The sequence below is a fragment of the Toxoplasma gondii genome, chromosome XII (genome assembly GCF_000006565.2).
Source record: "Toxoplasma gondii ME49 chromosome XII, whole genome shotgun sequence".
NCBI classification, from domain to species: domain Eukaryota; phylum Apicomplexa; class Conoidasida; order Eucoccidiorida; family Sarcocystidae; genus Toxoplasma; species Toxoplasma gondii.
The window spans coordinates 4,680,341-4,693,395 of NC_031480.1; the positions used below are offsets into that span (position 1 = coordinate 4,680,341).

At 53.3% G+C, this 13,055-nt stretch overlaps 1 protein-coding gene across 1 annotated transcript; it reads right to left on the reverse strand.

The window, feature by feature from the left end:
• Nucleotides 1-1,885: 1,885 nt before the first annotated feature.
• TGME49_249610 (hypothetical protein) lies at nucleotides 1,886-13,050 on the reverse strand. The gene is made up of 14 exons (XM_002367253.2): nucleotides 11,429-13,050; nucleotides 10,965-11,146; nucleotides 10,234-10,326; nucleotides 9,260-9,508; nucleotides 8,509-8,738; nucleotides 7,826-7,946; nucleotides 7,214-7,402; nucleotides 6,662-6,820; nucleotides 4,903-5,894; nucleotides 4,206-4,303; nucleotides 3,901-3,967; nucleotides 3,602-3,710; nucleotides 3,302-3,445; nucleotides 1,886-2,669 (listed from the first exon to the last, which is right to left on the reverse strand). The coding sequence occupies exons 1-14, from the start codon at nucleotides 12,222-12,224 to the stop codon at nucleotides 2,493-2,495; spliced, it is 3,606 nt and encodes a 1,201-aa protein (XP_002367294.1). The 5' UTR covers nucleotides 12,225-13,050; the 3' UTR covers nucleotides 1,886-2,492.
• Nucleotides 13,051-13,055: the final 5 nt, after the last annotated feature.

The window sequence follows — 13,055 nt, forward strand, 5'->3', positions numbered from 1 at the left end:
TCACACGTGGTTTCCCAGCGTCTTTCTGCCAAAGAAGCTGTGAAGGCAAACACGCGCGTATGCCCATGCATCAGAAGCCCACTTTTGGTAGCCAATCGATTCCTTTCCAGAATGAACTCGGTTTGCGGTCCACTTTATACACACTTGCCGACCACTGGTAAGAGACCTGCAAATGACGCAGTTTCCCCTGAGCAATCTGGTGCGATTTCCACTTTCTTCCTCAAGCAACCTGCCCATCTATTACGCCTAGAACGTAGCCGGTGTGGAATATCCTCACTGTTCAAGGACACTAAAATCCAGCACGTTAACCGGCTCAACCAGTCCACTCACCGTCGCACACACAAAAGTGCACGCAGTAGTAGACGATCCATTCGACACGTTAGTCGCCTCCTTGCCACAGCTAGGGGACTCAAGTAGACAGCAGACATACGGGTGGAGAGGCAAATGACCTCTCATTGCCGGTTTCACGTTTTGCTGCTGAAACAACGTTGACAACCTCCCTTGGACAGTGTGTCTCCGCAGTACAATGCGAAGGCAACAGAAGGACGGCAGATCGCGACTTTTGATTGACGAAATACAGGTGCAAATCACCGAGGTTGATGAACAGGGTGAAGGCGCTTGCCTGCAAGGCCAAGAAGAACTCGCTCAATCCAGTTACCCACAGACGGACCGGCGGGATCTGGGAAGCGAGAGCTCGTTCTGCCTTGATTTTTGATTGGTCTGCGGAGTTCTCTCTCGAACGAACAGGGCGCCTGATGCACGCTGGAGTATATTTTTACGAAGACATACAACCCGTCAAAGCAGGACTTTGCGTTTCGGGCATAACTTTCACACTTGGTAACTGAAAAGAGAACTTTTCTAAAACCCGACAGCAGGCACCGAGGAAGAACGCGAAGACCGGAGGACACTACAGAGGGCGAGAAAACCATCCCAAAGTGGCAAGTGACTTTCTATGAAGTGATAAGCGACCTGCTACTGAGACGCCTGGAGACGGTCCTGGTGTTTTCTGTCTACACAAAAGCGAACGGACATGTGTAGGCCGAAATGCTTCATTTCGCCGATCCTCGTCACTGAACAGAGAGCTAGGCGGAAACACGGAGAGATGCGGCAGGTCGTCTCGGGAAAGAAATGAAAGAACGATAGTACAACACTGCCATCGGGGTTATCACAGGGTCTCACACTGAAGCCTGTCGAGATGCAGAGGGCTAGCTGAAGTTGCACGGAGAAAAACCGTGACGCAGAGCTGTGTTTGAATTTCCATCATCTGTCGATAAAGCGACATCATGATAGAGGCACTCGGTATAAATGTGTCCACCATATACTTGAGGACTTCAAACTGGTTTAAAGCTTTACGAATACCATATTAGGTTGTCTCCGTAACTTCGCATGGGGCGACTACACGGGTCGGACTCTTGTTGAACTATGGTGTGCCTAACGGTGGACTGCCACCAAAAGAATACCGAAACTGAAGTTTTTTAGGGCAGCAAATTATGGTTAGGTTGTGGAACAAGAAGACCCTCAGCTGTACTTCAAAACTACATTTTTTTCTCTTTTTGAGATCTAGTAGCCCATTTTCTCGGGCCGCTCGCTGTCTTCCGCTGGAGGGGAAACAGTCCCCCAAAATGACAGTGCATGAGTCGGTGGTTTCGCAGTGACAGAAACCTGTCAGGTACACAGACACTCTCTGCTTCACTGCGGCTATTCGTAGCCCCGATAAAAATATCCAGATTCTCTATTTTGTGAGTTTAGCGATCACTCCGAGCGAAACTTTTCTGTCCATCTGCGTGTCTCTGGAAACTAGAGTGGAACCGCAGCTGGTCTTGTTTCCATGCGCTCTAACTTCGGCAACGAGGGCGGTTTCAGCGCGGCGGACGCGAAAAGGCGTGCTGGAAGATTTTTTCGCAGAAACGTGTCTGGCATCTCACAAGCTGGAGAAGACCGGCAGACGAGCAGCGAGGAAGTTACACCACCCAGCAGAAAAGCGAAAAAGGAAAACACAACAAATAACCGTACCCAGAAAAACCGAAGCTGCAGCCCAACTGAGCACAGGCACAATCGATGAAAATATAGACTAACGAAATAGGTTCCACGTAGGCGAAACGGAAACGAATACAGCAAGGAAGTCACCATCGTGAACTTGTGGGGAATCCGACAAAAGGGAGACACGGGTCTTTTGAACGCAAACTGCGACGGCTTTATCCGAGCGAAAGAAGCCCAGAAAAACCAGAGCGGGATTGCAGAGGCGTAGAGTATACTATGAGCTGGACTGCTGGCTTAGCTCTTGAAAATTTGTGCTCACCGGATCCAAGTCTTACCGCGTCAGCGTGAGTTTGAGACCAGCACTCAGTATACCTATGAGTCGATACACCGCCCACGAACCGGGGACTGATCTACAGGACGACACCCGAACGCGTACGGCACCGGGTGTTCCTCTTCTCTCCCCTTTTGATATACATTTGTCCAAAAGTCTTCTCACTGAAGAACGCGTTCCCTTAAAGTCCTCCATTTTCGCAAGCTTCGGCGTGGAAGCCTTCTCGCTGCTCGTCGAGTTCGCCAGCGAGTGACCCCAGAAGCCCCCCCGGCTCGCGATCCAGGAAGAAATACTGAGTTTGAACTTGGCTGCTCACTGTCAACAGCTGGTTTAATTCGTCGGTCATCGCGTCGCCAATCTGAAGTCGACAAACAAGACCATTGAGAAAAGCGAGAACATGCTTCACTGCCCCAAGGTAATGACGTCACGGGTGAAATGAAGACTCCATTCGCAGAACCCACCTCCACGCCAAAGTGTCCAGACGGTGAAGAACGACGCCAAACAGAGCACTCAGTTCTCTCACTGAAGCGCCTTTACCGGACAGACACAAGCTGCACATTCTACAGCTTCTCACGAATATGTACACAGCGTTTTTGGCGTCAGGCAGTTCCACGTTCCGGACAAAATGGATCCGTTTTAAGCCACAGCCTGGCATCTCCACCCCATCGCAGCGTCTGAGCATACGTTGGCTCCTAGCTAAGAGCCGTGTGTCGCCTACAGCCAGGTCTCTAAACTGTAACTGTTTTCGATCTAAACAGAAGTGAGAGGATTCGAATATTTGCCACCAATCTCTGCACTCCCCCCCACCCACCGATTTCTGAGGAGGAAAAGAGTTCTAGGAAACAGATACACATATCTCTCTATGTATCGATGTAGAGAGGCCGTGTACTTTGTGCTATACCGTCTTGCTTCTGTCCTCAAGTTTTCGCCTCCCATTTTAGAACCGCAGACACAGTTGTTCACCTGCATCCCTGCGCATCGGCAACTTACGTGGACGTGCAGTCGCGAGACGTCGATGTATCTTCCATAGTCACGAGCGAGGTAGAGGAGCCTGGCGTGAAGACTCACACGCCTTGCTGCTTGGTCTTCTCTCAGCAGTTCGCGCATGAAGCCGACCACAATGAAGTGCAGAAGCTGCACAAAAACAGCGAAAAACGAGGAAGCAACAAGCCTTTCCGCCCTTCCATCTGCTGTCCCCAACATTTTGTCTCCCTCTCTCTGCCTCCGAAAGGGTCTTGCTCTGTCTCTGAAAGTGTCTCGTCTGCGTCGTTCTGCCCAAAGGAGATTTACCGTCTGAACAGCTTCCAGGGCCTCGACTGCAGCAGAGACGGCCTTCCCTCTCGCGTTTCTCTCTGCATCATCGCTGCAGTCTTGACTCAGCTGAAGTGCTGTCTCTTTCCTGTGGAAAAAGAAGCGCAGAAGACACGCATTCACGAAAGATGAACAAAAAGGCGACACAACGGTGACACGGTGCCGCGAGACGGACACAAGACAACTGACTCAACTTCTCCGGAAGCGGACAACAGACGACGCATTTTTCAACTGGAAAAGAGCGAAACCGACAGATCTCGAAACCTGGAAAAACTCACTTGGACTCGAATTCTTGAATGCTCAGCTGTAACAGGAGGTCGAAGAGCTCCATGACGCGGCTGTCGTCTGCACGGAAAGCGAGAAGTCGCCCTGGAATTTTTTTTCATGCAGATGCTGAAGTAAAGTATCGACCTCTCAAGACCGTGTCGCATTTGCGCATGCTACGGGGCTTTCCCTTTCTCCCTTCTCCCGCTGCGCTGCCTCCTCAGACTTCTCCCCTGCCTCCTGGAACTCTCTCTCAACCTGTCTGCAGCCGCATCTCTTCATTAACCCAGATTACGCATGCATTCGTCTTTGTGCTCACCTCGATCTGTGGGCGTTAGAGAGTCAAAGACGAAACGCACCACACCCTCCTTCGAAACCACGTCAAACCGCTGAAAGTGTCGGACGGTCAACACCGTTCTGTGAAGGAAATGCAACGCACATTTGAGGAGAGAGACCCAATCCACGCTCTCCTGTGAGACGTCTGTCCATTTCACGCAACATCTGGTTGCACAAAAATAGGCCTCCGCAGACACTGCTGTCTCTACCTCTACCAAAATGGATCTATCTCTACATGCATCTCTGTTTCCGTCTACCTCTTTTGTAGGTATCTCGATTTGGAGAGGCACGAACAGATGCCTCTGGAGACGTCGAGGTTGAGACCCTTTTGTTCCTCCAGCTGCCTCTCATGCATGCGCATGTTCAAAAAATAAAGACACCACATGCGTGCATACACAGAAACGCCTCCGTGCGCGCTTCTTCACAGCCAGCAGAGTCCGGAACGCTCCCTCCCCTTTCTCCCTCTTCGTTCCGAGAGAAAAAGGTTCTGTGTTGGCCGTTGAAACTGATCACAGTTCAACTGTGTGTACTATTTAACTCAGTTGATTGGTATTCGATTTGCTGTTGCGCACCGACCGAGGTAAAATCGACAAACCTCGATAGAGTAGTGCACATTCTCTCCTTTCGTCGCGCGAGCGTTTCGTTTTCCTGTTTCGTGTATTTATAGGGCGCAGACTGACTTCTGTCGGGAGTGTTTCCAGAAGTCAAAGATGGCTTTGAGGAAGGCTTCCTCGACTTCTTGAGACCGGCGTTCGGCCTTGGTCAGGCCTTCCTCGTCTGTTTCTTCTTCCATCTCTGTGTCGCTGTCGTCTCCGTCGCGAGCGTCTTCGTCATCTCCCGCTGCCTCGAGTGTGGCGGGTCTCATCTCTAGGAAAGCCTTGTGTGAGGCACCCTTCTTCAAAAACTGGAACACAGGGAAGTAGTTCTCCACAAGTCTCTCAGAGTGCGTGAGAGTCTTCAATCCTCTGGCGAGGAGCGCAAAGACAAGCACCTGCGAAAGATCCGTCAGGGTCCACAGGTGCCCCTCTTCGTCGTCTTCGTACGGACCGGAGTCCGCCTCGAACGCGTCTCTGCTGTCTTTCGTTTCTTCTTCGCGCGACTCGTCGTTCAGTCCACGCTTTGAAGAAGCGTCGACGGCGTCCTCGGCCGACTCTGAAAAGGACCGCCTCTCTCGCTTCTTCCACGTCTTGCGATGCAAACGACCTCGCAAAAGCTTTGCCAACTTGTACTGCATCCACGCACGCTTGTCGTCCTCCCTGTCTGCTCTTTCTTCTCTCTCTTCTTCCCTTTCTTCTCTCTCTTCTTCCCTTTCTTCTTTCTCGCCATCCTCTCCCCTCTCTTCGCACTCTTCTCTCTCGGCCTCGTGCTCGTCCAGCGCCGCCTCCCTGTCGCCTGCTACGTTGCTCGCGCCTCTGGAATGCGCACCGGCCTTCTGGGCCTGACGGCCAGCGTCGCCGGGCTGGCGGAAGCTGAAGAAAAGGAGCTTCTGCACTTCCAAAAACTCCAAATGCCCGGGGTACGACGTGATCGTCAGAGGCAACTCCGCCGCCGGCGGTGGTGGAGGCGCACCAGGAAGCGGCAGACTTTCGTGCGGAGGCTCTGCGGTGTACGGACAAGCCGGGATAGGCTCCGGCGGAATGTACGGAATCACGCAGTCCGGCAGCAGCTCCAGCTGAAAAAAACGCATGCAATCGACTGTCGCCTGTCTCACGCGTAGTGGAGGCGCACGAACAGCCCCTGTCTCGTATGTGCCGTTGCATGCAAGGAGACACGGTGGATCTGTGGGTCAGCCAAGATGTTCACGCAGTGATGAACGCTGCGCCCCGGAGTTTGAGGCCCAAGAAGCTTGTCTGCCTCGACATGCGAATAGGGAGCCATGCATGTAGAGACACTTGAATGTTTTTCTCAGACAACGACTCACGGATATACCTTCCCCCCTACATATGTACTCGCATTCCTATAGAGTCACATACGCTCAAGTCCACATATAGATACACGCATGCATATATATATATATATATATGTATTGGAGTTCGGGTGCTCGACGCTTCGCCTGGTTTGGGACTCCTACCCCACTCCGGTGAACAGATCTCCACTCCAACACTGCGAACGCTGTCTTCTCTACAAGGAATAGGCAGAGTTCACACACAACTCTCCGCGGGCGCTTTCACACTGGATTTCCGAAGAAACCTTGTTATTTCACTCTGGCGTATCTCCCGCGGTTGCCGCGCCGTGCAGGCAGGCACTGGCGAACCACGCAGAGACGCACCCGCAAGGAAGCTCGGCGCATGTTTCTGACTACGAGAAGCGTGTGAGCGTCACCGACGTTCTGCAAAGAAGGCGTTGACAGGTAGTGCCTGTTTCTCGAGCCTTTCGAGGTGACTCGAAGAGTCCTTTCTGAACTCTACACCTCGACTCTCACGACCGGCTGAGGCTCACCAGATTTGGGCGGTAGCGGAAGCGGAAGGCCTTTTCGAACGCATGTCGAACGAAGACTTTGACGCAAGCAGGAGGGATCGACAAGCTCAGCCACTCCTCGAGCAAGCTCATGCGGCCCTCCCACAGGTTCAGCCAATACGCAAAGAAGTCCGCCAACACCTGCAAGCCGAAAGTCAGAAAGAGGAAAGGGTGAAAGGCGAGACGTCGACCGACGCTGGGCATCCCGTCGCAAGTGACCCTCGGGGGAGGCGGTCCTCATGCCCCTCGAGCGCCTTCTCTGGAGAACGAAGTCCCAAGCCCACAGACGCTGCACACGCAGCTGAGCTCCCCCGCAAACGCGCGAAAGTTCCGGTGAAAGACTGAGGTCGCAGGACTCTCCACGCCGACTCTAGGCATGCCGGGAGAGCGATTCCGCATCCATGCAACCGGTCTGTCGCGTAAACGTGAGCCGTTTTCAGTGGCGGCGACGGACGGCACGTCTGTTGAGGCGGCGGGTGCAGTCCGCTTCGCAGTCTCGAGTTTTCCTTCCTTCTCCCGCTTACTTTTGCTTACCCTCATCGACTGGAAATCAAACTGCGCTGCATGCTTCAGCAAAGACGTAAGGCTCGCCTCCACGACTCCGACGAGGGAGTTCTGCATCTGACAGGCGCGCTGGATGACACGCGTGACGAAAAACGACGCGTCCGCAGCGTCGGCTGCGAGAGGGGCGTGCGGCAGGCGAAGCATCGCGCTGAACAGACACTGAAAAAAACAACCGAGAAAAACAAACGAAAAAAACCAACCGCCATTCAAAACCAACGACATCCACACACCCACTTTACACACATACACACATATACATATATATATATATTTATACATCTATATATATATGTACATGTATACTATTTTATGTGCGTTGAGACTGTTATCGAATCGCGTTGCCTCCACGGATCGATGCAGGCACGCAGGTGAGTCTCCGACTGGCCTCCGCCACCTGCGTCTTCTCGTTGGCCTCGACCGGGACGTCTATACATACATACGTATATATATATATATATATATATATATATATATGGTTGAGTCGGTTGACCTCAATAGATGTGTGCATTGGTTTGCATAGACACATGGCTGTCTCTGTTTGCCTCGATATCGGCATGCATCATTCCGTAGCTCCAAACGCACCTCGACGAGAACGTAGTCGAACTGATCATGGTCGACAGGCACCCGCAAGAGCGCCTCTGCACAGAGAGTCACGTTGTCTCTGAAGCTGTAGAGCAGCGTGAGGAAGTGATCTTCGAGGATCCTGAAGCAGAGAGAGAAACTCGAGGAACAGTCGCTCGTTCACGACGTCTGGGACGCAAAGGCTCCAGGGAACAACCACCTGTCCTTTCGAACTTCTCTCCATCCGTGTGCCTTCGGCGCTTCTGTCGCAAGTTCACGATGGTCCTTGCTTCACCTCCCTCGCCCCGTCTGTGTCCCTGTTCTGTCGCTCTCCGCGCTTCACAGAAGTCTTCTCTGACTGTCTGTCTTGCCTCGTTTTTTTTTGCTTGCCGCCTCTCCCCACACTTCTCGCTCTCGAGAAGAGACGTGAGAGCGACCTGCCCCAGTGCCTCTCCTCTGTTCTGCTTCACCATCAGGCGACCCTCCGATCTAGGCCGTTCCACGCTTCTTTCTGTCGCAGGTTCCACGGAACACACGGCTTCCGGTGGCTGCTGGAGACCTGCCTCACGGCAAGACGGAAGCTCCACAGGAAGCGGTTCACCGGATAAGTTCGCGTCGAGCGCGTCTGTCGCGCTGCGCCAGCCAGGCGTTCGTCTGTGTGTGTCTGCAGTTTCGCAGAGAAGCGACAACGCGGTCTCGCCTACCATCGATCGTGAGGCGACAGCGGAACGTCAACTTTTTCGATCGAGACAGGCAAGCGAAGTCCACTTGAAATCGGGAGCGCGCGAATCTGCCGCAAGTCCTCCACCGTGAGCGTCAGAGCAGGAAGGGAACACACTGGGAACCGCGCCGCCGCTGCTTCACTCGGTTTCAGCAGAGGAAACAAATCTGCCGACTGGAAGAAACGAAACGTCGCCTTCGACTTCCACTGAACCTAAAAAGAGAAAACACACACGAGGGAGACGGTGGAAGGAAAATCACAGCGAAACAGCGACGACGGGAGAGCGAATCAGATGTCGCGTTCTTTCTAGTCTTTTCTTCTACCCCCCCAGCCGAGAGATGTCCGCTTCACCACCCGAGCGAGGTTTCATTTCGAAGACGCTTCCTTCAAAAGGAGGCATGTCGAACGCACAGCCACTGCGTCTCCCCGATACGGAGTGAGGCGCAGCTCCGGTGAAAGCCATGAAGAAGTACAGCGGCGCGCGTTCCCTCTTCCTAGGCACAGAGCTGAGAGACGAAATTCAGTCGGAAGGAAAAAAGCGATCCCCCTCAACACACTCCGGTTATTTACGACGATGAACAGCAGTCCCTGGTCGGATTCAAGCTGACATCTCCTTCGAGTCCCTACACGTTCACCCGCCTTCCCCTCGATGGAACGCGAAACGTCTCAAATGCCTGTTCGGCCGGCCGATGTTTTTTTAGTGGAGGCTGCTACGCGGGGGTGCAGAAACGCACCTGTTCCATGAATCCAAGTGCCTCGACGAGAGTCTCCACTCGGCTTTTGTGCAGGCCGAGAGAGGCGACGATCGAATTCTCTTCTCCGTCGGTCCCGAAGGGTGCGTCGCGAACAGGCAGACAGGCCTGTCGCAGAAGAAGAGCTTCCGCAGAGGCGGGAGAAGAAATCTGCTGAGAGAGAGCAAGGACCTCTTCGACGGCGCCGCGGTGCGTCTCCCACAGTCGCGAGCTCAGCCACGGCAAGGCAGCCTACAAGCGAGTGCATGCGCGGAGACACAGAAACTCAGGACGACTTGCAGAAGAAAGACGCGCAAACACTGATGGGATGCAGGGAAATTTGCGCGGTCGAGTGATATGCAGAGAACAGGCGCAGGTTTCAGTGATTCCTCTGAGCCGAAAAAAGAGAGGAATCTCGAGCTCCCAGACATAACAAAAGAAGAGATTTACTTCTCGCAAACACACGTGAGGCTTTCAACGTTGGGCAGCCGTCGCATGCTGCAACTGTCTCCTTCGAACTCCTGCGGCGCCCCTTCACACGGCTGCAGAAATCCGAAATTTGAGCATCTAAAGTCCTCCCTTTCGCACAAGCTGTCCCTGCAAACCTCCCTTTTCCGGAAGCTCAGAAGCGCGATTAGAGAAAGGAGAAAATTCCTGTGGTTCTCCTATCTCCAGGATATGTGCTTTGCCTCAGAAACTGATCAATCGCAAGCGCTCTCGCGTCTTTTTTTGATGTGTTGCTCAAGAAGACCTCTTCGATCCACATTCTGCTTCCCTTCCCTTTGTCAACAAACGCGTTTTTGTCGCGATGCCTGGCCCCCAGCGTCGAGGCCAAAGCGCTCGGAAAGGACAAGGCAGTGCAGGAGACGTTCACTTCGGACTTTGAGGTCTTCCCTCGCTGTCCGCGAAATAAAAACAAAAAAACGGAACCTTGCACACAAACAAATGCAGATCTCTTTGTCCAAAGCTCGTCCTACGAGGGTCAAAAGAAGAAGCTGCTCTGTGGTCGAACTCGGCGGCAGTTCGGCACAGAGGGAAAGAAGCGCCATCATGGTCTCGAAGACGCTCTCCTGAAAACAAAGCGCATGCAGCTTCAAAAATCTACAACTTTCTCGATGGACATAGAAACACGAAAAGACTGCCACGGTAATCAACGCACGATGGCGCCCCGATGCATGCACATAGCCATGAAGGGTGCATGCACACGGTGGCACTTTGTCCAAATGCGGTGTTCACAAAAACTCGACCCACACTCACTTCAATGATACGTAGTCTGCAGTTGTACAAATACCCATGCATCCATCCATCTATATATGTATGTACATGTACATAAGTGTAAAATACATATACATATACATATATATACATATATATATATATATATATATATATACATATATATACATATATATATATATATATACATATATATATATATATATATATATGCCCACACGACTCTATATGTACATATGTGCATGCTTGCAGTTTGGCAGGATTTTGCAGCTCTGAGACGCAGCGAACCGAGCAAACGGAGTTAAGCTCTCGAGAGGAAAACCGAGCCGCACACACCCCCGTTGCTTCTCTGTGGAGCCCAGACTCGAGCAGCTCTGAATTCTGGTCTGAACCTGCTGTATGGAGAGACACAAGAGACACAAGAGACACACGGGTCTGCACCTTTCTCTGCGCAGGCCTGGGGTGTACGTACAGTTGAGACGACGAAGCTTCCAGCGAGCGCGACAAAGAAGCGCAGAAGCAGTTTCGCGTCGAAGAACTTTCCTTCCTTGATGGCCGCCTCAAACCTCTGAAAACTCCTCTCCACGATGCGAGTGCACACCGACCTCAAGCGACTCTTCTTGAACCAAAGTCCGACGACGCACGAATAGATTCCTGAGGAAGCGAACGAAGGCCGACAAACGAACATACGTCAGCGAACAGAGGAGACAGGTGAGGGGAACCACGTACGGAGACAGACAAGACAGGAAAGAGACAGGGGAGACACATGGAGACCCGAGTCGCAAGGGTGACACAGACATCGTAGCCTATCAGTCGCAAAACGTTCGCTCAACACCAGCAGAAGCTGGGAGAAGGAATGCACTCGAACCTAAGAAGGAGAAGGGAGGCTGCATGCATCCGCACTGTCGAGTCTGGAAACTTCACATCGGCTCCTACCAACTTTGAGAGGAAGCTGGCTGGCGCAGTCGACGAGGAGTTCCACCAGGCGGTCTTCTAGATTTTTTTCCTTCTGTCCTTCCGATTTTTCGGGTGTCTCTTCGCCTGCTGTCTCCGCCTTCTTCTCCGCCGTATCTGTGGCGTCAGTCTCTTCGTTTTCCTCCGCTGCACGACTCTCCAGTTCGTCGTCGCCTCTTCGGGTGCGGTCCCGGAGCTTCTTCTCTGCCTTCTCGCGTTCTTCCTCTCGATCCTGGACGATCGCGGTCTCAGCCTCCCGCGCAAGCTTTTGAATCTGTTGAGGAATCAGCGCCATTTCGTCTCCCACCGTGACGAACAGCGTCCGGAGACACATCCACCGCTTCTCCTTCACACTCAAAGATGCCTCTTCTCGGTCGCGGTCTCCCCGAAAGCCTCGCCCACGGCTCCGACGGACCTGCGACCACGGCGGTAAATCGCGCGCGTCTTGTCGCCGCCGATGGAACCCACTGTCTCCTCGCGGACGTCCGTATGGACCGGAGTTCCGAAAGCCGCGCCTCCTGTCCGTCCCGCCCTGTCGAAACATGTGCGCCCAGGGTCCTCGCTCTTCGCCTTGACTCTCCGCAAGTATTTCTCCTTCTTGTCGTTCTTCTTCGCGTCCTGCGTTTGACGCCTCTTCCACGCGACTCGCCTCGTCAGCCTCGAGGGGGAGGTCGTCTTGGAGGGCGGCCGCGTCGCCTCGCTCGACCGTCTCCTCGGCGGGGAGACAGTTTGTGGGGTCGGCCTCGTCGTCGACCGGAGGAGCGCCGGCGAACTCCATTTCGCCAACAGCAGCTGGGAGACGGAAGACGGATGGCGCAGAAAGAGAGGGTGGACGGAGAAGCCGTCGCTGCAAACGCTGAGAAAAAAGCGCTGCAGAACGCGTTCGGGAGAAACGCGTCGCGAACCGAGACCTGGCGCCCAGAAGTCGCAGCAGCAGCTGAGGTCGCACCAGCGAGCACTGGGAGCTTCACGCTGAGAGAGACCCCACGGATACGAAGAGGGAGGAACAAGAAGGAGGAACAGGAGGGAGGACAGAGAGAAGAGGGGAGAAAACGAGGCGGAGAAAACAAGCAGAAAAAAACGAAGAGAAAGGGAGACTCTCCGGGCGACGACACACGCAAGTGAGAGGAAGCGGTGCGAAAAAGAGGCGAGGCAGACGCGTGGAGTGCGTCGCGCAGAAGGCGTCAGGAAGAAGCGACAAAACTTTGAGTTGGATTCACAGACAAGAAGGCCAAAAGAGAAAAGCTCTCGTTTCCTGGCGAATCGAAACTGCATGCGGCGACGCAGCAAGGAAGTGCCGATGAGGGTGAGACGAGTGGCGAATGCGAGGGGCGCAGAGGAGAACAAATTGGAGAGAACAGAAGGAAAAGAAGAGAGAGACGAACTCTTGAAAGGGTCGCATCGAACTGTGGAGAAACTTCACTGGTTCGCGGTGTCTGTCCTCGAGAAACAGAGAGAGTCTGCTGCACACGGGGAATCCGCCAACTCGAACGCCTTCGTTTCTCGTCCGTCTTCGTCGATGCTTTTCTCTGAGAGATCAGTCGGGAGTCTCCCGGGTGCTCTCCTCCTGGGGGAAAGAAAAAGACTGAGCTCGCAACCTTCTGGTGTC